Source organism: Somniosus microcephalus, chromosome 6, assembly GCF_052327205.1.
Source record: "Somniosus microcephalus isolate GS21.2 chromosome 6, FLI_Smic_1.0, whole genome shotgun sequence".
Lineage (NCBI taxonomy): Eukaryota > Metazoa > Chordata > Chondrichthyes > Squaliformes > Somniosidae > Somniosus > Somniosus microcephalus.
This window is the reverse complement of record NC_140992.1, coordinates 210,343,502-210,368,813: the sequence shown is the minus strand read 5'-3', so window position 1 is coordinate 210,368,813 and position 25,312 is coordinate 210,343,502. Positions and strand designations below refer to the sequence as shown.

The window sequence follows — 25,312 nt, the reverse complement described above, 5'->3', positions numbered from 1 at the left end:
AGAGGTTACTCTCAGAGAAAGAGCTGACGCTGGATAAGGCTTTCAGCTTGGCAGTATCGTACGAAGCAGCAGCAAGGGGAGCTGCGGAAATACAGCAAAAGCCACAGGAATGCGGCACCCATGAAATGACACGGGGATTTGAAAAATGTTATCGCTGCGGCAGAACAACCCATGACCAGAAGGACTGCTGGTCCAAGGACAAAATATGCAGGCAATGCGGAAAGATGGGACACATTGCACGAGTTTGCAGGTCTGGGAAGAAGACTAACGACAACAAAAAGGCTACTAAGGAACAGTACAGGAAAGTACAAAAGATGACGGACAGTAGTTCCGAAGACCAGAAGAGCGATAGTGAATCCGGGAACAAGAGACTAAGCTGTCTCAAACTTCACAATGTAATCGCGAAAGAGGATCACCGAACCATTTGGGTCACCCTCACGATAGCAGGGTCCCAAGTCAAAATGGAATTGGATACAGGATCAGCCCTGACCGTCATGAATCGACGAGACTACGAGTGGCTATTCTCACACATACCCTTGAAAGAGACATCCATTGTCTTGAAGACGTATACGGGGCAGAAAGTATACCCCAGAGGGAAAATAAGGGTGCCTGTCGAATATAACGGCAAAGAAATACAGAAATTGTATCTGTACATACTGCAAGATGGTGGACCACCGTTATTGGGACGTGAATGGATCAGAAAGATAAGTTTAGACTGGCACTCCATTCAGGCACTGACTGTGGCTGGTAAAAAGGATGACAACGTCACACCTGGACGATTGTCAAAAATCTTAGCTAACGCTAAAGAGGTATTTCATCAAGAACTGGGAACTCTTAAAGGCGTAACCGCCTCGATAAAAATAGAAGAGAATGTAATCCCCAAGTTTTTCAAAGCAAGACCGGTACCGTATGCAATTCGCCCAGCTGTCGAGGCAGAGCTGGAGAATGCAGGCGTGTTATCTGAGGTAGACTGGAGCGAGTGGGCGACACCCATCGTTCCTGTCATGAAAAAAACATTAAACAATAAGTCTGAGGAGCCAAGGAAGATTCGCATCTGTGGGGACTTCAAGGTGACGGTGAACCCAGTCCTTCACACAGTACAGTATCCTCTTCCGAGGATAGAAGATATTTTCACCTCACTATCTGGAGGGAAGCGTTTTACAAAAATTGACCTAGCACAAGCATATTTGCAGATGGAGGTTGAAGAATCCTCTAGGAAGTATCTCACGATAAACACTCACAAAGGTCTTTACCAGTATAATCGACTGGTATTCGGAGTAGCATCAGCTCCGGCGATATGGCAAAGAGCGATGTAACAAGTCCTGCAAGGGATTCCGGGGACCCAGTGTTACTTGGACGACATCCTAGTGACAGGTGAAAATGACAGTGAACACCTTGCCAACCTAGAGCAGGTGCTCACTAGACTAAGAGAACACGGGCTACGAGCCAATTGCCCCAAGTGCGAGTTTTTTAAGAAACAGATATCATATTGTGGCCACGTGAATGATGAAGAGGGGTGACATAAGTCCCCTGACAAAATTGAAGCGGTAGTTAAGGCTCCAGCGCCTGAAAATGTGTCGCAACTGAGGTCATTCCTAGGATTGGTGAATTACTACCATAAGTTTTTGCCGAATTTGTCCACAATTCTGCACCCACTGAACGCCCTACTACAAACTGGAGTAGCTTGGAAATGGAGCGATGAATGTAAGCGGGCCTTTCAGAAGAGTAAAGACCTAATCACTTCAAGAGAAGTATTGGCTCACTACAACCCATCACTACCGATAAGACTGGCGTGTGATGCGTCTCCCTACGGCATTGGAGCGGTACTGTCACATAAACTCCTTGATGGTTCAGAGAGGCCGATAGCTTTTGCGTCACGCTTGTTAACTTCAGCCGAGCGTAACTACGCCCAGATTGACAGAGAGGCCCTCAGCCTGGTGTGGGGGGTGAAGAAGTTCAATCACTACCTGCACGGTCAGAAACTTACTCTACTAACTGATCATCAACCTCTTGTCTCCATTTTCAACCCTCAGAAAGGCGTCCCGATAATGACAGCACAACGGCTACAGAGGTGGTCCCTTTTCCTAGGGGCACACCAATATGACATCGAGTACAAAGGAACTAAACAGCATGGGAATGCTGATGGATTGTCGCGCCTACCGTTGCCGACGGTGGAAGAAGCACCTGCAGTGGATCCTGTGGAGATATTCCACTCGACCAGTGTCAAATGTCTACCTGTGACGAATGCAAACATAGAAAAGGAAACACGAAATGACCCGACACTCTCCAGGGTCTATGATTTAACGGTGAAGGGATGGCCAGCACATGGCGAACCACTGTTGCCAGCATTCTCGCCGAGAAGAGAACAGCTGTCAGTGTGCAGAGGAACCTTGATGTGTGGATCCAGAGTAGTAATTCCAACCAAATTGAAGGATAGAGTGCTCAATGAGCTTCATGAGGGTCATCTGGGAGGGGTAAAAATGAAGAACTTAGCCAGAGCATTTGTGTGGTGGCCGGGAATCGATAGAGAAATCGAAGAGATGACCAAGAGCTGTACAGGATGCCAGTAGGTCCAAAACGCCCCACCACAAGCCCCTCTACATCCATGGGAGTGGCCCTCATCTCCATGGCAAAGGGTGCACATTGATTTTGCTGGTCCATTTCTGGACTCAATGTTTTTAATTGCGGTGGATGCACAAAGTGGCCAGAGGTAATAAAAATGTCCTCAACCACCACAGAAAAAACTAGCACAGTCTTACGAACCAGATTCGCCAGAAATGGGCTGCCTGAACAGATTAGCTCCGACAATGGACCACAGTTTGTGTCTGAGGGGTTCCGGAGGTTCTTAAAGAACAATGGTGTTAAGCATTACACATCTGCCCCATATCATCCAGCCACCAATGGATTGGCTGAGAGGTTCGTTCAAACGTTCAAGCAGGCTATCAAGGCAATGTGTAATGAAGACATACCCCTACAACGCAAGGTGGATAACTTCTTGTTTGCCTACCGGAATGCGACACATGTGGTTACCAACCAAACTCCAGCCATGATGTTCTTCAATCGAAGACTACGATGCCGCTTGGATTTGGTTAAGCCAAACATCAGAAGAGATGTGGAGAACAGGCAGTTTCAGAATATGAATGAAAGGCCGACCAGGAGTTTTAAGATAGGTCAACCAGTTTTGGCCCAGGACTACCGTACAGAGAAATGGCAGCCAGGAACGATCTGCACACGGCAAGGACCCCTAATGTATACCGTGGATGTTGGAGAGAGCATTGTAAGACGCCATGCTGACCAGATTCTAGAGTCACTGGAAAACATCAATTCCACACCACGATCCGATACACCTGGTGATGAAACCGAAGTACCAATTGCATCTACCTCAGAATCGGTGATATTGGAAGCAGACGAACCAAACAACGACGTTGATCCCGAATCAACTTTGCCAGAAGAACCGGATACCCCAAAGAGGCGTTATCCAGACAGAATCAGGAAGCCTCCTCAAAGACTGAACTTATAATTGCTTAACTTCAGCTAATGTATCTAGCAGCTGTAATTGTAAATATGTTATTTAATTATTAATCGAATGTTATGTACTGTTTAGCTAAAAGGGGAGGAATTGTAGTGTATGTACTTTGCAGAAGGAACTATATTCTGCAGCCCCTGTATACTGCAGTACTAGTAGTGACCACCCCTGTGTAGTAACTTTGCATAGTAGTTCCAGTTTTGTCTCCACTCAGTAAACACCTGTTGTAACCAGCTCCTGCAGTCTGTGTCTCAATTACACACGGACATAATAATCTCCACCTTAGCAACATAGGGTTCAGCCCACCTGGACTGGGTGAATTGCTAATTTTGTGATGCCAACCTATTTAGCACCTACTTTCTTATCTATTTTTATCCTGTTCAATATCTCTACTCCCCTCTCCTCTACTGCAACATTAACTTCATCCTCTGCTTTTGTGAAGACAGATGCAAAGTACTCATTCAGTACCTACATCATGCCCTCTGCCTCCACAAGATGATTTTTTTGTCCCCAATTGGCCCCACCATGCCTTTAACTATCCTTTTACTTATTATATGTTTATAAAGGATTTTTGTGTTCCCTTTTATGGTACCCACTAATCTTTTCTCATACTCTTGCATTGCCCTTCTTAGATCTATTTTCAATTTCCCCCTGCACGCTCTGTATTCTGCCTGGTTGTATTCTGTACCTGACATTTGTCCTAAACCTTTCCCTCTTTTATTTTAACCTCAATTTCATTTGTCATCCAGGGAGCTCTAGCTTTGGATGCCGCATCTTTCCTCCTTATGGGAATATGCTTGGTTGGTACCCAAACTATCTCCACCTTGAAGGCCTGCCATTGCACATTTACTGTTTTCCTGGCCAATCTTTGTTTCCAGTCCACCTGTGCTAAATCACTGAAATTGGCTCTCTTCCACTTGGCTATTTTCACCATTGATTTTTCTTCATCCTTTTCCATAACTACTTGAAACCTATATTATGATCACTATTACCCAGATGTTCTCCCACTGAAACACACTCCACTTGCGCTACTTCATTCCCCAGGACTACATCCAACACTGCTTCCTTCCTCATTGGGCAAGAAACATACTGATTAAGAAAGTTCTCCTGTATATATTTTAGGGATTCCTCACCCTCCTTGCCCGTTCATTTGTTTCCCCCTCCCACCCCCAGCCTATATTGGGGTAATTGAAGTCCCCTATTATTACTGCTCTATTACTTTTATATTTCTCTGAAATTTGCCTGCAGATTTGATCCTCACTATTTTGGGTCAATAGTAAACACCCAGCAATACAACAGCTCCTTTTCTGTTCCTTAACTCTAACCAAATAGATTCAGTCTTTGAAACCTCTAGTATATTGTCCCTCTGTGGAACTGTAATATTATCCTTGATCAATACAGCCACATGTCCCCACCCTGCCTGCCATTGTTCCTTCTCTATCCATCCTGAATACATTGTAGCCAGGTCCTGTCACTATATCATAACCTCATGTAACAACTTACACCTGTAGTGAGTCAACCCTATTGTAACACGCCTCACACTAACACATATGCATTCCAACACCATGCTAGTCTGCTATGCTTTTTTCCTCCATCTAATTCCTGTTCATTCTACAATATTATTTGTCCTGTTGCTCTTTGTCCCTCCTAGGTTTCTATGCACCTCATCTCTCCTCTGTGCTGCTACATCCTGGTGTCCCTCCAAAATTAGTTTAAACCCACCCTCAACACTAGTTAACCTCCCCGTGAGGACATTGGTCCCAGCCCTGTTGAGATGCAACCCGTCCCACCTGCCCCAGAACTGGTCCCAATGCTCCAGGAATCTGAAGCCCTCCCTCCTGCACCACTTCTCCAGCCACGCATTCACCTGCACTATCTTCCTGCTTCTGTACTCACTAGCACGTGGCACTGGGAGTAAGCCAGAGATTGCCACCTTTGAGGTCCTGTTCTTTAATCTTTTTCCTAGGTCCTGAAACTCTAGCTGTAGGACCTCAACCCTTTTCCTACCTATAGTTCCAACATGGACCACAACTTCTGGCTGTTCCCCTTCCCCTTGCAGAATGCGCTGCACCCATTCAATGATATCCTTTACCCTGGCACCAGGGAGGCAACACACCATTCAGGATTCATGTCTGCGGTTGCAGAATCGCCCAGCTATCTCCCTGACCATCGAATCCCCAACAAAAAACTGCATTTCTACATTTTCTTCCGCTACTCCCTGTGCAGCAGAGTCTTCCACACTGCCGTGGATTTGCTTCTGACTACACGAATTCTTCTAACATATTACATTTTTTTTGTAACAATATCTTCATACAGATTCATGTTCTTTTACACTGGTGCAATTTACAGAATTCTTAATGAAGGCAACTATGAGACAAGGGTGTGTATAACAGAAGAGTGCAAAAGTATAACTGCTCTATGTATGAGACATTAGTTAAGTCACAGTTGGAAGTAGTTTGTGCAATGTTGGGCAACCCATTATAGAAAGGATAATGTTGCCATGGAAACGATGCGATGTAGATTCACTAGGATAATGCCTGGGATGAAAGGATATAGATAACATGAGCGACATGAAAAGCAACGGTTGTATTCAATAGAGCAGAGAAGGGAAAAATCAAGCAGAAGCATTCAAAATTTGAAAAGGGTTCAAGAAAGCAATAATGCACGATTATTACTGGTCGGTGAATTGGTAAAAAGGGAGCATAAATTTATTATTAGTACCAGAATCATAAAAGGGGGAAGATTATTAGAATACAGATTGCTGTACTGGGTTCAGCATGAGTTTGTAATGGAACTGGACGAGAAGGAACGGAGACTGATGTGGGGTGAGGTAGGCTTCAAAACTATCTAACCCAATCCTCTTTCTAGACCTCTTGATTTTGTTTAAAACTAGTGTCAACTTGGACCCAAGGTACAGTATTTTGACATGCATTAACCCAATGCTTTCCCACAATATCGGTGGTCTTTCAAAAATTTGTCACCCAACTTGGAACATTTCTTGTGCTCTACCTTTCTGCACTGACGAGCTTCTAGAGTATTTGGTCATTTTTTCTTCAATGTTTTCCAAAAGCCCTGACCAAATTCTGACAATGCAAATTTATGATCCCGTGGAAAACAGCAGTCATGGTCACTGTTTACAGAAATGTCTCCCATAGGAACGGGAGTAGGCCATTGAGTCCCTAAGGCCCATTCAATTAGATTATAGCTGAGCTGTATCTGATCTGCATTTACCTGTCTCGGTTCTGTTACCCTTGCAATTCCTACAATTGATGCTATTTTAAAATCAACTTGCAACTACATTTCTCCACAGTTGAGATACTGAGAGAGAAAAAAAAATCAAAATAATTGGAAACTTGCCCATATAAAAGAATTCTCAAGTCCACCAGACCAAAAACACAATACTAACAATTTTTTTTTTTAATTTCATTTGCATAAAAAGTAAAGTTAACGGATGCTACAAACAGGAAAGAAACTGAAGATAACCATATGGTAATGTGCTAAAGGCATGGGGCAAGAAAGGCAAATAGTTCTAGCCTCGTAAGGACGTTTTGATGGGACAGTATCCTTCATAACTTTGTCATCCACCAAAGGATACAACTTATCCATGATATATGGAGTATAATGGTCAAATATTATATTTCTTAATGGGAATTGTGATGGAATTGGAACCAGCTACTTTGAAGTATACATCTCACATTTTTGAGGAAACACTGTAAATAAAGCACAGCCTGACAAAACTCAAATCATTTAAAAAAGCCCCAAGACAAATAATGGTAACATACATCAAACGTAGTTTTAGTTTAATCACAAGGCTTGCAAACTGATCTGAGCTTTTACTCATCAATTAACACATTCCTTCTCATCCATGCTCATTTTCCTAATCCCTAGCTAATGTGTTAGGATTCAGATAGGATATTTTAGTTGACATTTATAAGACCTCACCATTTTCAAGAAAGTCATGATTTTTTAAAAGTTTAAAATTTTTAAAAAACAGTAACTACAACCTGAAGAAAGCATCTTAAGCAAAAATACAAATAGAAAAAGAAACAAAAATACAAACAGAAAAAGAAACAAAGATCAGCATCATATAGAGTAGGCTAGCAAAATTGAAGCAGGAACCGACTTAACTACAAAGTGGTAATAGTCAGAAACCTGAGGCAAGATTAACAGGAAGAGCAGCAAAACTGAAAATATGAGGTGCTGTGGTAAATGGCTGGACAAGGATTGAACGAAGGAGAACCACAAGAAGCCAATTCAGGTCTAACATCGCCCCAGGTGGGGGGGTTAGCGGAAGAGAAGGTTGGAACCTCGGCAGCAAGTCATGAAGTTTATACTAGAAAAGATAGCCAGGTTGTCAGGGCTCTAAAGGATCAGTTTGACAAAAGAGATGAGTACATGGGCAGACAAGTAGACATCATGCCCACAGGAAGATGAAAATAATTAGAAAATGGGTAAACAACACTGGAAGGCACAGGTGCAGCATAGCAATAGAAAAATACAAAACCTCAGCATCACCAACTAATAATGAAGCAGGTTCAAGGGTCAGCTTTCAACATCAAGATTGGTGCAACCTCCACTTCCTCAAGTGTAATAATCATATGCAAATAAATTTAGCCTGCGATAGATAAAAGGAATACATAAATTTCTCCAATTTCTTTCATATTCACTTCTTCCATGTATCTCCAGAAAACAAAGGAAATTACATGCTGCGAACAGGAGACAAGAAGATTGCATTTCATATAGACTCTTACAGCCAGCAGGTGCAGGAGACGTTCATCCTTGCACATTCGGTCAGATTCAAGCTTAAAAGCCAGAGGTGAAAGGACAGTATGCTGACACATTGTGCCACCCAATCACCTTGTGTGTCTATTAAAAAATTGAATTGCTAAAGTGATCTTCAGACTCCAAAAACCGCAAATGAAGTGTAGCCAGTGTGAAACCTGTATCTTTACTTCAGAGTACATATCAGAAAACACCGCTGATAAATGACCTTTTAAGTTTTTAATTATAAATAAGGTGGTGTCCTTTAATAGCACAGACTCTGAAATACAACAGCTTTGTCATCATGCAAAAAGCACTCATTAGGGAGAGTAAATGAGTTTTAAGTTTTCAGAAGAAACTAGCTGACACCACAATATGTATTTATTATTGTAGGAAACAAAGTTGCTTTGATATTCCACTAACATTAACACAGGAAATAGACTAAATTGAATATGACTGCACTATGTCATTATAATGTATATCCGTGAATTTAATCAAGTCCATTGAAAAAATGAGTAGCACTCGTTATGTTTGGGAATGATCCATTTTCCAAAGTTGAGAATTTTAATATTGTTGAATTTCATAATTGTAATTTAAAATGTATCACTTTTAACACTTTTCTACAGCACATCAGACACTAAATTGTTGCTTTCTACCCAATTGTTGTCTTCACGTACTTCTTTCTACAGTAGAGAGAACTGCATGTTGCATACCAGTTGTGCCTATCCTGCCACACTAAGGCTACACATGGTCCCTAGCCCTGGCGGTGTGGCCTTGGAAGCCCAGGGAACTTTATCCTATTTGCCGGTTTATTCCTTATGTACTGGAAGACCTGAATTTTTTTGCCTGGGTGGTTTTGTAGTTTTGACTCACTGGCCGATAAATCCTAAATCAGGACACCAGGCTCAGTTTGCATCAACTTGAGATATACGCAAACTAATAGGAACTTGAATTAAACTTATATGTGCCCCCCCCACCCCCGCCCGAGGATCCATGGTGTGCACCTATGCAACCACTGGCAGTGTCACATAGTATCAGCTGATAGGAAGTCCACTTGTGTTTGGAACTGTCCATTTCTCCTTCCATCTGGGTTACTTCAGCTGCAAGCTACTTTGATGCTGTATGAGTTCGGTTTGCTTTACAGGAGGTTTAGTTGGAAGACAGAAATTCTAGTATAGTGGGAGACATAATGGAAATTTCATACTAGTATATGCTTTTAGACTAACTATTCAAATCATGAAACAGCTTCAGACTAATTTCTGCAAAGCAAACACTCATACCCACTATACAGTATCAAGATTTAGTTATTTACACAACTAAAATTAATGATACACCTAGAGAATTCCCAGATGTAATTAGAATAAGCGCTGAACAAAATAAAGTTTCCAAGTTACATATATTTCAGTCATCTTCCATTTACAAATCATCATGCAGTCAGTCAACGTCTTTCCACAGAAACTCTAGCTTTCACACAGCTGATGGAATTGGGTCTAAAGAAATAGCTTTAGGAAAGTAGATCCTATTTTTGCTACCAAAAGCAAGATAATATTTTAACCTGTATGGGTCGGTGTCAATGCAGCTAATCAATCGACATATCACAATGCGTCATTTATAACAAGTTTTCGACTGTCTTTGAAATAGTATCTTGCTAGATGTTGTTCCTTTAACAGCTTGGTGTCCTTTGGAGGTTTTGCCAAAGAAAAAAACCATCTGTAAACAGGCTGATTTCATGTCCACAGCTCTTATCAGTGCTGTGAAGGATGTCAAGGAAATGATGCTACAGAAATTCATGGACTGCTCCAGGGATCACTCAAGTGACATAGCAGTGTGTGGACATGTACAGTACGAGTTCTAGCTTCAGTGTACCAGATTCGACAGGCTGAAGCTAATCAATACATTTCACCAGCTGTTAAGAGAAAATTACAGCTGAAGAAATAAGATGAAAGTTTAATATCTCAATTTGGATTGTGTTGTGTATTCCTGGAGGGGAAAATTCTCCTCTATGTCTTTCTCTCACACACACACACACACACAGAGCTATTGTACTACAAAAATATTATTCTAGTATACTGGAAATTGTTAGCCACATATGGTATATTTAATCATATGCACACTTTAAAACCATTAATTTTCCATCAAATGTATGCATTTAAAGCAGTGTAACAGCGTACGGCGAGAAATGACTACTGTGGCAGACAATGATGTCATTAGCAAATTGAAAAAGGTGCTAATGGTCCTGAATTATCATCAATAGGAAAATCCCTTCCCCCCACACACCACTCCATGAAACACAAGATCAGGCAGACAGTTAGAACCAATCTTCTGCCAGTGGCTGGGTATTCAGTTAAAAACCTCATAATTTACCTTTCTGCTGTTGTTCCCTCACCATCCACCAAAACTAAAATGCTGACAATTATACAGATAAATTAAAACATTGATGCCTGGGTAAGTGCGCAAGGAAAGAGGAATCAGGCAGCTGCTACATTCACACTGTCTGCCTTGAATATTTGTAGTTCATTCAGATAGTAATTAATTAGTCATAAGGAACTCAGGTGGTAAAGCATTCTAAAGGGGAACAGTCCATGACAGAGGAACTGGCATGATCGACAGGTAGGGAGGGCGGCATTCCCAGATGAAATCGGAGCCGGTGTTGTCTGCCGTGTCGATGTGCCAAAGCTGGAATTGAAATTCAGCCAGAGGCTTGAATAAATTTTAAATTCTGTTAAATTAAATTGATACAATGGCATTTCTCCAGGTTGTCCAATAACAGCCACACTTCGAGTGCCTTTGGTCTTAGGGAGATAAAAAGGCAACTTGAAGCTGTCACAAATGATATTGTGTGGTGGGGCGATGGCGATAAAAACTTCATTCAGTGTTTCAGTCAGCTCTCCACGAAGTGCTCAGACTAGCTGTTCCTGCCATCACTCAATGGCTACATTTGATGAAGAAATGTGGCGGAATCATATTTTTTTTGATGGTGAGGGATGTCAGTGTTACAGAAATAGAACATTTCCCCACTTTTTGTATCTAATCAAGCATTCCCAGGTCAAGTGTTGCACAGGCCACATGCAGAGAAAAGCAGTTTCTAATGTTCTGACTTTTTTTGCCCCAAACTAGATAATGGCCTCTCAAAGTATAAATTACAATTTTTCCATTTGCCACAGCAGCTATCCTTGCAACCTCAGATGGAGATTGCTAATTTGCTATGAGCGATTTAGTACAGAGGTTGATTGTAATTAAACAACAAGGTTAAGAATGGTCAGACTTCTTTCACTTAGAACCCTCACTGACAGTAAAAAGAAAGACTTGCATTTATATAGCACCTTTCATGACCACCGGATGCCTCAAAGCACTTTACAGTCAATGAAGTACTTTTGAAGTGGAGTCACTGTTGTAATGTGGGAAACGCGGCAGCCAATTTGCACACAGCAAGCTCCCACAAACAGCAATGTGATAATGACCAGATAATCTGTTTTTGTTGTGTTGGTTGAGGGATAAATATTGGCCCAGGACACTGGGGATAACTTCCCTGCTCTTCTTCGAAATAGTGCCATGGGATCTTTTACGTCCACCCGAGAGAGCAGACGGGGCCTCGGTTTAACATCTCATCCGAAAGACGGCACGTCCGACAGTGCAGCGTTCCCTCAGCACTGCACTGGTGTGTCAGCCTAGCTTTATGTGCTCAAGTCCCTGGAGTGGGACTTGAATCCACAACCTTCTGACTCAGGCGAAGGTGCTACCAACTGAGCCACAGCCAACAACATGGAGACATTCATTCCATCAGTCTGGCTGAACACAAGCCCAGGTGCTAAAGGCCCGCAATCCAAACCAATGAGCACCCAGTTGCCTGCACCCCATGTTTTCAAAATAATAAAGTGGTATTTATATAATTTCACACACTGGCAGCACTGGTCAGTCAGACATATAAATAATATTCTGGCTACTGACCTTTTAAGCCACAATTGCAGTTCAGCTCAAATTCCACTTTAACTGCATAGGATGAGACTTTATTTAAATTACAGAGTATCTCATTTCACTCTGGCAAGACTCAGGTCACTGCAATATTTACAGATTACCAAATAATACACAAATTGGGGCACAGTAAAATAGCCTCTGTTATATACCTGATTAGAAAATATATAGAACTCTGAAGTCAATGAGATGACTTTAATAAAACAACAGAACGGAAGACTACTGTGCACAAATAAGCCACATTTCCCTTTGTATTGTCAACACACAGCACGTCTGCCAAAAGCATTAAAAGACAGCATCCGTCCTTCCTTCCCAGATGGAACAAAATCATATCCACTTCATGCTTATTCAGACAGTAACCCTCCCTAAAGGTGAAATAGAAAAATAGATAAATGTAAAACACATTTCTTTCAAGAATCCAAGAGATCAACTCTGTTTCCTGTTAATAAAGGATTACTAAATTATAAGTGCCACTAAGGCGAAGGAATGGTGTACTTCCCAAAAGGGAATGGTCTATCTGAGGTTATGTTTAAAGTATCACATTTCTGGTAACACAATATTAGATATTTTATAACAACACAAATGAGAAAGGACATCGGCCGTCTCCATTTCTCTGCTCCCCTCACTCACTCCAACCTACCTCCCTCTGAACTTGCAGCACTCCATTCTCTTAGATCCAACCCTGACATTGTCATTAAACCTGCTGACAAGGGTGGTGCTGTTGTTGTTTGGCGCACCGACCTCTACCTAGCGGAAGCTGAAGTCCAACTCTCCGACACCTCCTCCTACCTCCACCTGGACCATGGCCCCACTACCGAACATCAAACCACTGTTTCCAAAACTGACACGGACCTCATCTCCTCTGGAGATCATCCCCCCCCCCGCGGCCACCAACCTCACAGTTCCCCAACCCTGCACAGCCCGCTTCTACCTCCTTCCCAAGATCCACAAACAGGACTGCCCTGGTAGACCCATCGTTTCAGCCTGTTCTTGCCCCACCAAACTGATCTCTTCCTATCTCGACTCCATCTTTTCTACACTTGTCCAGTCTCTTCCCACCTACATCCGCGACTCTTCGGATTCCCTCCACCACTTGAACAGTTTCCTGGCCCCAACCGCCGCCTTTTCACCATGGACATACAATCCCTCTACACCTCCATTCCCCACCAGGATGGCCTGAGGGTGCTCCGCTTCTTCCTTGAACAGAGGCCCGACCAGTCCCCATCCACCACTACCCTCCTCCGCCTGGCTGAATTTGGTCTCACATTGAACAACTTCTCCTTTGACTCCACTCATTTCCTCCAAATCAAAGGTGTTGCTATGGGTACCCGCATGGGTCCTAGCTATGCCTGCCTTTTCGTGGGATATGTGGAACACTCTTTGTTCCAGTCCTACTCGGGTCCCCTCCCTCACCTCTTTTTCCGGTACATTGATGACTGTATCGGTGACATTTCCTGCTCTCGCCCTGAACTAGACAATTTCATTCACTTTGCCTCCAATTTCCACCCTTCCCTCACCTTCATATGGTCCATCTCCGACTCTTCCCTTCCTCGACTTCTCCATCTCCATCTCTGGGGATAGGTTATTGACCAACATTCACTACAAGCCCACCGACTCCCACAGCTACCTGGACTACACTTCCTCCCACCCCACCTCCTGTAAGGACTCTATTCCATTCTCCCAGTTTCTCCATCTCCGCCGCATCTGCTCCGACGATGCCACATTCCACACCAGTGCTTCCAACATGTCTTCCTTTTTCCTCAACCGAGGATTCCCCTCTACCGCGGTTGACACGGCCCTCGACCGTGTCCGTTTTATCTCCCGCACTTCTGCCCTCACCCCTGCCCCTCCCTCCCGGAACCACGATAGGGTTCCCCTTGTCCTCACCTTTCACCCCACCAGCCTCCACATTCAACTGATCATCCTCCGCCATCTCAAAGTGATCCCACCACCAAACGCATCTTCCCCTCCCCTCCCCTTTCAGCATTCCATAGGGACCGCTCCCTCCGAGACACCCTAGTCCACTCCTCTATCACCCCCAGCACCCCTTCCCCCGGCACCTTCCCGTGCAAGCGCAGGAGATGCAACACCTGCCCTTATACCTCCCCCCTTCCCACTGTCCAGGGCCACAAACACCCCTTCCAGATGAAACAGCGATTTACTTGTAGTTCTTGCTATCTAGTATACTGTATTCGCTGCTCACTATGTGGTCACCTCTACATTGGGGAGACCAAACGCAGATTGGGTGACTGCTTTGCGGAACACCTCCGATCAGTCCGTAAGGATGACCCCGAGATTCTGGTCGCCTGTCATTCTAATTCACCACCCCATTCCCACTCAGACCTCACTGTACTCGGGCTCTTGCATTGTTCCACGGACGCTCAGCGTAAGCTCGAGGAACAGCACCTCATCTTCCGATTAGGCACTTTACAGCCATCCGGACTCAATATCGAGTTCAACAATTTGAGATCATAACCTCGGTTCCCATTACATTTTTACTTATTTGATATCCACACTTTTGTTTTGGCCCTTCCCCCCCCCCCCCTTTTTTTTCTCTCCCACATGGCAGCTGTCTCCCATTCTGCCAGCGCATTTCACACCGAATCTAGAGCCGTCTTTTGTCCCCACTAGTCCGATCACCATCTCGTCTCGTTTTGAATACCTCTTAATGTCTCTGCACTTCTCTTTTGTTCTCTCCCAGCCCGGCCTTTTAATCTGTTTAATTTCCTGTGCCTTTCCAGTCTTGACCCGAAACATTGACTCTTTTTTCTCTCCACGGATGTTGCCTGGCCTGCTGAGTTTACATAGAAACATAGAAACATAGAAGATAGGAGCAGGAGTAGGCCATTCGGCCCCTCGAGCCCGCTCCGCCATTCAATGCGATCATGGCTGATCATCCAAATTCAGTACCCGGTCCCTGCTTTCTCGCCATACCCCTTGATCCCTTTAGCCTTAAGAAATATATCCAACTCCTTCTTGAATATATTTAATGAACTGGCCACCACCACCTTCTGCGGTAGAGAGTTCCACAGGTTCACCACTCTCTGGGTGAAGAAATTCCTCCTAATTTCTGTCCTAAAAGGCCTACCCTTGATCCATAGACTGTGTCCCATGGTTCTGGACTCCCCGACCATCGGGAACATCCTTCCTGCATCTAGTCTGTCCAGTCCTGTCAGAATTTTATAAGTTTCAATGAGATCACCTCTCATTCTTCTAAACTCCAGCGAGTACAAGCCCAATCGACCCAATCTCTCCTCATACGTCATTCCTGCCATCCCAGGTATCAGCCTGGTGAATCTTCGCTGAACTCCTTCCATGGCAAGAACATCCTTCCTCAGATAAGGCGACCAAAACTGCACACAATACTCAAGGTGTGGTTTCACCAAGGCCCTGTATAACTGCAGCAAGACATCCTTGTTCCTGTACTCAAACCCTCTCGCTACGAAGGCCAACATACCATTTGCCTTCTTAACCGCCTGCTGCACCTGCATGCTTACCTTCAGCGACTGGTGCACAAGGACACCCAGGTCTCGTTGCACTTCCCCTTCTCTCAATCTATTTCCATTTAGATAATAATCTGCCTTCCTGTTTTTGCCACCAAAGTGGACAACCTCACATTTATCCACATTATATTGCATCTGCCATGTTTCTGCCCAATCACCCAACATGTCCAAATCATCCTGGAGTTTCTTGACATCCTCCTGACAGCAAACACACCCACCCAGCTTTGTGTCGTCTGCAAATTTGGAGATATTACATCTAGTTCCCTTGTCTAGATCATTAATATATATTGTGAATAGCTGGGGTCCAAGGACCGATCCCTGCGGTACCCCAATAGTCACTGCCTGCCACTCGGAAAAGGACCTGTTTATTCCAACTCTTTGCTTTCTATCTGCCAACCAGTTCTCTATCCAAGTGATGTGCCTTCAATAACCACAAAACTAGAAGTTATAGACTTTAACAAGTTGGCTTTTAATCACTAAGATCAGAGCTTACATCTCAACACACCGACTGGCTCACAGGAATGAGTCATACAGATCCTGGGATCTTTAAGTAAGAGAAGTCAGGGGCGGAGCCAAGAGCCAAGACCTGGAACCTTCCGGGTTAGTCAGGAAAGAGGAAGTGAAACTATACACAGTGTGGGGGAGGGTAATATACATGAGTGCAAAACGAATACAGGCAAGACAAACAGGTTTCATTACATTCACCCCTTCTTTAGATTTAGTCCATCGGGGTGATGTTTCTTAAAAGTTGGTATAAGTGAGTCTGTCAGGAGGTTTTGCGGTTCTCAGTGATCGGCGCAAAGCCGGTTGGGGTGCCTCTAGGGGAGTGGATTCTGGTTCCTCCGCTGTCCGGGCCTCCGCAGTGTCTTCCAGGTTATCTGCAGTGTCCTCCAGGTTAAAGTTGGGTATTGATACCTCTGGGCGTCCTGTCTCTTTTTGGTGTACGTCTTCCTCGGGTAGTCTCTCATCGTTCTCTCCGCTCCCCGAGGGAGCGAGGTCTTTTATGGAAACAGTGTCCTCTCGCCCGTCAGAGTATTCGATATAGGCGTACTGAGGGTTTGCATGGAGGAGCTGTACCTTTTCCACAAGGGGGTCAGTTTTATGGCCTCTCACGTGCTTCCGCAATAGTACTGTCCCCGGAGACGTCAGTCACGCGGGTAGAGATATGCCCGAGGTTGATTTCCGGGGGAAAACGAACATCTTTTCGTGAGGGGTAGCGTTAGTGGCTGTACATAACAGAGACCTTATGGAGTAGAGCACGTCTGGGAGGACTTCCTGCCAGCAGGAGGTCGGAAGGCCTTTTGACTTTAAGGCTAACGTGACAGCCTTCCAAACAGTAGCATTCTCCCTTTCCACTTGCCCATTACCCCGGGGGTTGTAGCTAGTGGTTCTGCTAGTGGCTATCCCCTTTGAGAGCAAGAACTGGCGCAGTTCATCACTCATAAATGACGTCCCCCTATCGCTGTGTACGTAGTTCGGCATGCCAAACATGCAGAACAGATTACAGAGACACTTGATGACCGTGGCACTGGTCATGTCTGGGCAGGGAATGGCGAAGGGGAAGCGGGAATATTCATCAATCATATTGAGGAAGTATACGTTACGGTCGGCAGAGGGAAGGGGTCCCTTGAAGTCCAGACTTGGGCGCTCGAATGGCCGTGTGGCTTTGATAAGGTGTGCACGGTCAGGCCTGTAGAAACGAGGCTTGCATTCCGCACAGATGCGGCAGGCTCTGGTCATTGCCCTGACCTCCTCGATGGAGTGGGGCAGATTGCGGGACTTTATAAAATGGTATAGTTGGGTGACCCCTGGGTGACAGAGGTCGTTGTGGAGACCCTGTAATTTGTCCGTATGAATGCTGGCACACATTCCCCGCGATAGGGCGTCTGGGGGTTCATTAAGGGCTCCCGGCCTGTACATAATATCATAGTCGAACGTGGATAGTTCGATCCTCCACCTGAGTATTTTATCATTCTTGATTTTCCCCCTTTGTTTGTTATTAAACATGAAAGCCACCGACCGCTGGTCGGTGAGCAGGGTGAAATGTTTGCCGGCTAGGTAGTGTCTCCAGTGCCGCACTGCCTCCACTATAGCCTGTGCCTCCTTCTCGACAGAAGAGTGCCTGATTTCAGGTCCCTGAAGGGTTCGGGAGAAGAAGGCCACAGGTCTCCCAGCCTGATTGAGGGTCGCAGCTAAGGCAAAGTCTGACGGATTGCTTTCGACTTGAAAGGGAATGCTTTCGTCCACTGCACCCCTTTCAATGTCCTGTTTGATACTGGTGAAAGCCTCCCGAGCTTCAGCTGATAGTGGGAAGGACGTCGATTTAATGAGGGGTCGGGCCTTATCAGAGTAATTGGGCACCCATTGGGCATAATACGAAAAAAATCCCAGGCACCTTTTTAAAGCTTTGGGATTGTGTGGCAGGGGCAGTTCCTTTAGGGGGCGTAATCGGTCAGGGTCCGGTCCAATTACCCCATCTTCCACCACACAGCCGAGGATACAGAGACGGGTTGTGTTGAAGACACATTTGTCTTCGTTGTAGGTTAGATTCAGCTTTAGGGCAGTTTTTTTAAATCTCGCAAGATTTAGATCGTGGTCTTGCTGGTTGTGCCCGCAGATAGTGACATTGTCCAGATAGGGGTAGGTAGCTTGTAGTTTATTCTCGTCAACCATGCGGTCCATCTCGCGTTGGAAGACCGAGACCCCATTTGTTACCCCGAAGGGCACTCTGAGAAAATGGAAGAGGCGCCCGTTCGCCTCGAAGGCGGTGTATGGGCGGTCCTCCGTTCTAATGGGGAGCTGGTGATACGCGGATTTGAGGCCGATAGTCGAGAAGACTCGGTATTGCGCAATCTGGTTGACCATTTCTGATATGCGGGGTAAAGGGTAGGCGTCCAGCTGGGTATAAATATTAACAGTCTGGCTGTAGTCAATTACCATCCGTTTCTTTTCGCTATTTTTAACTATGACTACTTGGGCACGCCACGGGCTGGTACTGCATTCAATGATGCCTTCCCGCAGGAGTCTGTCCACTTCCGCCTTGATAAAGTGTCTGTCTTCCAGACTGTACCGTCTACTTTTGGTCGCTATGGGCCTACAGTTCGGAGCGAGATTAGCGAATAAAGAGGGCGGGCTGATTTTTAAGGTTGATAGGCCACAGACTGAGTGGTGGCTGGGACCCGCCATATGCTCGCGTGACACTTTCGTGGTGGCACTGGAAGTCCAGGCCCAAGATTACATTAACACAGAGTTCTGGTATCACGAGGAGTTTAAAATCCTTGTAGTCCGTGCCTTTTACAGTCAGTGTTACCACACAGTAGCCCAAAATGTCCGAAGTGTGGGGCTTAGCAGCCATAGCAATTCTGCTCCGTGTAGGGGTTACCGTTAATGAGTGCCGCCGTACCAGGCTCGGGTGGATAAAACTCTCGGTACTCCCACAGTCAATTAAACATTTCGTTAAATTCCCGTTTACCTGTATGTCCATCATAGATTTTGTCAACGGGTGTGGCCTGGATTGATCCACCGTGATCGAAGCCACTGTTGGGCCCTGGGCGGCCGTTGAGTCGGGAAAAGATGGCGGATCCCAAGATGGCGGCCCGCACGGCACGCATGAGGCGGTGACGGAGTTGGAAATCGGATTCCCCCTGCAGACTTTGCTAAAATGCCCCTTTTTCTTACATTTGAAGCATGTAGCGTCCTTCGCTGGGCATCGTTGTCTGGGGTGCTTGGCCTGGCCGCAGAAGTAGCATTTCGGGCCTCGAGACATTGCCGCTGTAGTAGGACTCCTGGGTGAACTTCTGTGTGGGGACTCCGGTGGTGTAGAGCTGGTCTGAGACCTGGATGGGGAAGATGGCTGATTCCAAGATGGCGGCCCGCTCGGCGCGCACGAGGCGGTGAGGGCCGCATGGCCGGAAGAAAAAGAGTCAGTTTTTCTGGGCCACGTCCAGCGATCGCGCAGTGGCCACTGCCTTTTTTAAGTCCAGGACCTCCTTCTCCAGCAGTCTCTGCCGGATATAATTCGATTCGAGGCCCGTGATGAAGGAATCGCGGACCAATTCGTCAGAGTACACGTTGGCCGTCACGGCCTTGCAGTTACAGTCCCGGACCAAGTCCTTTAGGCCCTGTAAGAAATCGTCCATTGATTCCTCAGGTCGCTGCCTGCGTGTAGCCAGCAGATGTCTGGCGTACACTTCGTTTACCGGCCTCTGGTATTCGGCCTTCAGGATAGTGATGGCCTCCGTGTAAGAGGTGGCGTCCCGGATGAACGAATAAATCCGATGACTAACGCGAGTAGTCAGTAGACTCAGTTTATCTACCGCGCTAGCGGAAGAGGCCCCCACGGAGAGTTCGAAGCATTTGAGCCAGTGTCCAAATTGATTTGATGCTTCAGCAGAATGTGGATCCAAGTCCAGACACTCTGGTTTTAGGAGTCGATCCATCCTAGTATTCTTTAGTGATTAAAATTGATGGGCCTTCAATAACCACAAAACTAGAAGTTATAGATGTTAACAAGTTGGCTTTTAATCACTAAGATCAGAGCTTACATCTCAACACACCGACTGGCTCACAGGAATGAGTCATACAGATCCTGGGATCTTTATGTAAGAGAAGTCAGGGGCGGAGCCAAGAGCCAGGACCTGGAACCTTCCGGGTTAGTCAGGAAAGAGGAAGTGAAACTATACACCGTGTGGGGGAGGGTAATACACATGAGTGCAAAACGAATACAGGCAAGACAAACAGATTTCATTACACCAAGTCAATAGCTTGCCCCCAATCCCATGTGCCTTAACTTTACACACTAATCTCTTATGCGGGACCTTATCGAAGGCCTTCTGAAAGTCCAGATACACAACATCCACTGGTTCTCCCTTATCTATTCTACCAGTTACATCCTCAAAAAATTCCAGTAGATTAGTCAAGCACGATTTACCTTTTGTGAATCCATGTTGACTTTGTCCAATCCTGTCACTGTTTTCCAAGTGCTCTGCTATTACATCCTTTATAATGGACTCTAGCATTTTCCCCACCACCGACGTCAGGCTTACTGGTCTGTAATTCCCCGTTTTTCTCTCTACCACCTTTTTTGAATAGTGGAGTAACATTAGCTACCCTCCAATCCATGGATGCTGTTCCAGATTCCATCGAATGTTGGAAGATGATCAGCAATGCATCTACTATTTCTAGGGCCACTTCCTCAAGTACCCTAGGATGTAGATTATCAGGCCCTGGGGATTTATTGGCCTTCAATCCCATCAATTTCCCAAACACCATTTCCCTACAAATACTGATTTCTTTCAGTTCCTCCCTTTCATCAGACCCTATGTTCCCTGGCATCTCTGGGAGTTTATTTGTGTCCTCCTTTGTGAAGACAGAACCAAAATATGTATTTAATTGGTCTGCCATTTCTTTGTTCCCCATTATAAATTCCCCTGATTCTGACTGCAAGGGACCTACGCTTGACTTCACCAATCTTTTTCTCTTCACATATCTATAAAAGCTTTTACAGTCAGTTTTTATGTTTCCTGCAAGCTTACTCTCATATTCTATTTTCCTCTTAATTAATCCCTTTGTCCTCCTTTGTTGAATCATGAATTGCTCCCAGTCCTCAGGATTATTGCTTTTTCTGGCCAATTTATATGTCCTCTCCTTGGATCTTATGCTATCCCTAATTTTCCTTGTTAGCCACGGTTGAGTCACCTTTGTTTTATTTTTGTGCCAAACTGGGATGAACAAATTCTGTAGTTCATCCATGCGGTCTTTGAATGTTTGCCATTGCCTATCCACCGTCAACCCTTTGAGTGACATTCCCCAATCAATCAACTCGCACCTCATACCATCGTAGTTTCCTTTATTTAAATTTAAGACCCTAGTCGCTGAGTCAACTACTTCATTCTCCATCTTAATGAAGAATTCGATCATATTATGATCACTCCGGCCCAAGGGGCCTCGTACAACAAGATTGCTAATTAATCCTTTCTCGTTACATAATACCCAGTCTAAGATGGCCTCATCTCTGGTTGGTTCCTCGACATATTGGTCCAGGAAACCATCCTGTAAACACTCCAGGAATTCCTCCTCCACAGTATTGTTACTAATTTGGTTAGCCCAATCTATATGTAGATTAAAGTCATTTATGATGACTGCTGTGCCCTTATTGCATGCTTCTTTAATTTCCCTTTTAATGCCATCCCCAACCTCCGCCTTACTGTTTGGAGATCTATATACCACTCCCACTAACGTTTTCTGCCCCTTGGTATTTCTCAATTCTACCCATACAGATTCCACATCATCAGAGCTAATATCCTTCCTTACTATTGTGTTAATCTGCTCTTTAACCAGTAATGCTACCCCACCTCCCTTTCCTTTTTGCCTATCTTTCCTGAATATCGAATACCCTTGGATGTTGAGTTCCCAGCCTTGGCTATCCTTGAGCCACGTTTCCGTAATCCCAACCAAATCATATTCGTTTACCTCTATTTGCGCAGCCAATTCATCCACCTTATTACGAATGCTCTTCGCATTAAGACGCAAAGCCTTCAGGCTTATTTTTTTAACGCTCTTAGACCTATTGGAAATATTATTTACAGTGGCCATGTTTGATTTAAACCATTGATTTCTTTGACTGCCACTTTTGTTTTTCTCCTTCCTATCTTTTTCTTTTATCCTTGTTTCCCTTTCCTCTGTCCCCCTGCTCAGGTTCCCAACCCCCTGCAATCTTAGTTTAAACCCTCCCCCAGAGCACTAGCAAACACACCCCCTAGGACATCAGTTCCAGCCCTGCCCAGGTGCAAACCGTCCGGTTTGAACTGGTCCCACCTCCCCCAGAACCGGTTCCAATGTCCCAGGAACTTGAATCCCTCCCCCTGGCACCATTCCTCTAGCCATGTATTCATCTGAAATATCCTTATATTTCTACTCTGACTAGCACGTGGCACTGGTAGCAATCCTGAGATTACTACCTTTGAGGTCCTATTTTTTAATTTACCGCCTAACTCCCTATAGTCAGCTTTTAGGACCTCATCCCGGTTTTTACCTATATCGTTGGTACCTATATGCTCCACGACAACTGGCTGTTCACCCTCCCCTTCCAAAATGTTCTGCAGCCGCTCTGAAGCATCCTTGACCCTTGCACCAGGGAGGCAACACAGCATGCTGGAGTCTCGTTTGCGGACGCAGAAATGCCTATCTATTCCCCTTACAATAGAATCCCCTATTACTGTGGCTCTACCCCTCTTTTTCCTCCTGTCCTGTGCAGCAGAGCCACCCCTGGTGCCAGGAAGTTGGCTGCTGCTGCCTTCCTCCGATAAGCCATCCCCCCCAACAGTACTCAAAGTGGTGTATCTGTTTGAGAGGGGGATGTCCACAGGGGACCCCTGCACTACCTGCCTGCTCCTAGTACTCTGCCTGTTGGTCACCCGTTCCCTTTCTGCCTGTCCAACCTCTACCTGCGGTGTGTCCAACTCGCTAAACGTGCTATTCACGACGTCCTCAGCATCGTGAACGCGCCAGTATGCATCCAATCGCAGCTCCAGCGCCGCAATGCGATCTGTTAGTAGCTGCAGCTGGATACACTTCCTGCACACGTAGTTGTCAGGGACACAGGAAGTGTCCTCGAGTTCCCACATAGCGCAGGAGGAGCGTACCACGTGGCCGGGCTGTCCTAACATGACTTACCCTTTAATTAATTGAAATTAAATTAAATCAAATCAATCCCACCAATTACACTACAGTTAAATGGCATACCAACAGTCCCCGTTACACCAGAGAGACCTTATAGAAACTGTAAGCCACAGAGTTAAAGTTTAAAAAGAGAGAAATACTCACCAAATACACACTTATCTGCTTTCTGGTGACGTCACACTTCAATTACTTTTTGCTTCTCTCCCTCCCTCTGAGCTCGGAGACTGCAAACCTACCTGGTCTCTGAGCCGCTTTTAACCCGCCGCCGCTCAGCCGCCTCGTCCCTCGCAGGTCCGCCCGCCTGCCGCCGCTGCTTTCCAGCATTTTCTGTTGTTATTAAGGTTTTTACTTATCCTAACTATATGTTGCAAGCTAGGCATTTTGTATTGGGTCAATTCACTTGGTCGGTTTACAATTTCTACTCAATACTATCCTGGTGAAATATTTTGTACATTGTTAAACACGAGTTACAATGAATAAAAGATTAATTTGATTACTCAAATATTAATTCCCTTAAGTGCTAGTTTGGTTTAAATCTAGTTTACTGCAGCAGTCACATGTGATCACTGCTGTATCTTAGCGCAAAAAACAAAAATATTTCTTTGGAAAGCTTGGTCCTGGAAACAGATATTGAACCTAGCAAACATTGGATCTACTGATTTAGTTCACTGATTTTTAAAAAATTTGTTTATGGGATGTGGGTGTTGCTGGCAAGGCCAGCATTTATTGCCCATCCCTAATTGCTCGAGAAGGTGGTGGTGAGCCACCTTCTTGAACTGCTGCAGTCCGTGTGGTGATGGTACTCCCACAGTGCTGTTAGGTAGGGAGTTCCAGGATTTTGATCCAGCGACAATGAAGGATCGGTGATATACTTGTAAGTCAGGATGGTGTGTGACTTGGAGGTGGTGGTGTTCCCATGCACCTGCTGCCCTTTTCCTTCTAGGTGGAAGAGGTCACGGGTTTGGGAGGTGCTGCCAAAGAAGCTTTAGCGAGTTGCTGCAGTGCATCTTATAGGTGGTACACACTGCAGCCACGGTACACCGGTGGTGGAGGGAGTGAATGTTTAAGGTGGATGGGGTGCCAATCAAGCAGGCTGGTTTGTCCTGGATGGTGTCGAGCTTCTTGAGTGTTGTTGGAGCTGCACTCATCCAGGCAAGTGGAGAGTATTCCATCACACTCCTTACTTATGCCTTGTAGATGATGGAAAGGCTTTGGGGAGTCAGGAGGTGAGACACTCACCGCAGAGTGCCTAGTCTCTGACCTGCTCTTGTTGCCACAGTATGTGTGTGGCTGGTCCAGTTAAGTTTCTGGTCAATGGTGACCTCCCAGGATGTTGATGGTGGGGGATTCGGCAATGGCAATGCGGCTGAATGTCACGGGGCAGTGGTTAGACTCTCACTTGTTGGAAATAAACATTGCCTGGCACTTCTGTGGCGCAAACGTTACCTGCCACTTATCAGCCCAAGCCTGAACGTCGTCCAGGTTTTGTTGTATGCGGGCATGGACTGCTTCATTATCTGAGGGGTTGTGAATGGCTCTGAACACTGTGCAGTCATCAGTGAACATCCCCATTCCTGACCTTATGTTGGAGGGAAGGTCATTGATGAAGAAGCTTAAGATGGCTGGGCCTAGGACACTGCCCTGAGGAACTCCTGCCGCGATGTCCTGGTGCTGTGATGATTGACCTTCAACCACCACAACCATCTTCCTTTGTGCTAGGTATGACTCGAGCCAGTGGAGCATTTCACGCGCCCCCCCCCCGATTCCCATTGACTTCAGTTTTACTAGGGCTCCGTGATGCCATACTCGGTCAAATGCTGCCTTGATGTCAAGGGCAGTCATTCTCACCTCACCTCTGGAATTCAGCTCC

The 25,312-nt window shown here is 45.4% G+C and overlaps 1 protein-coding gene across 2 annotated transcripts in view; it reads right to left on the bottom strand.

Annotated features, from left to right (window-relative positions):
• The window catches only part of cfdp1 (chromatin remodeling protein CFDP1), a 237,013-nt gene that overhangs the window by 132,660 nt on the left and 79,041 nt on the right, over positions 1-25,312 (bottom strand). Inside the window, exon 6 of one of the 2 annotated variants that reach the window (XM_085991349.1) lies at positions 12,392-12,624. The exons of the other annotated variant lie outside the window; for it this stretch is intronic. Within the exon in view, the coding sequence (XP_085847475.1) occupies positions 12,441-12,624 (184 nt within the window). The 3' untranslated portion in view covers positions 12,392-12,440. Of the gene's footprint in view, positions 1-12,391; positions 12,625-25,312 lie in introns of those variants that run through there. 2 annotated transcript variants of the gene reach the window in all.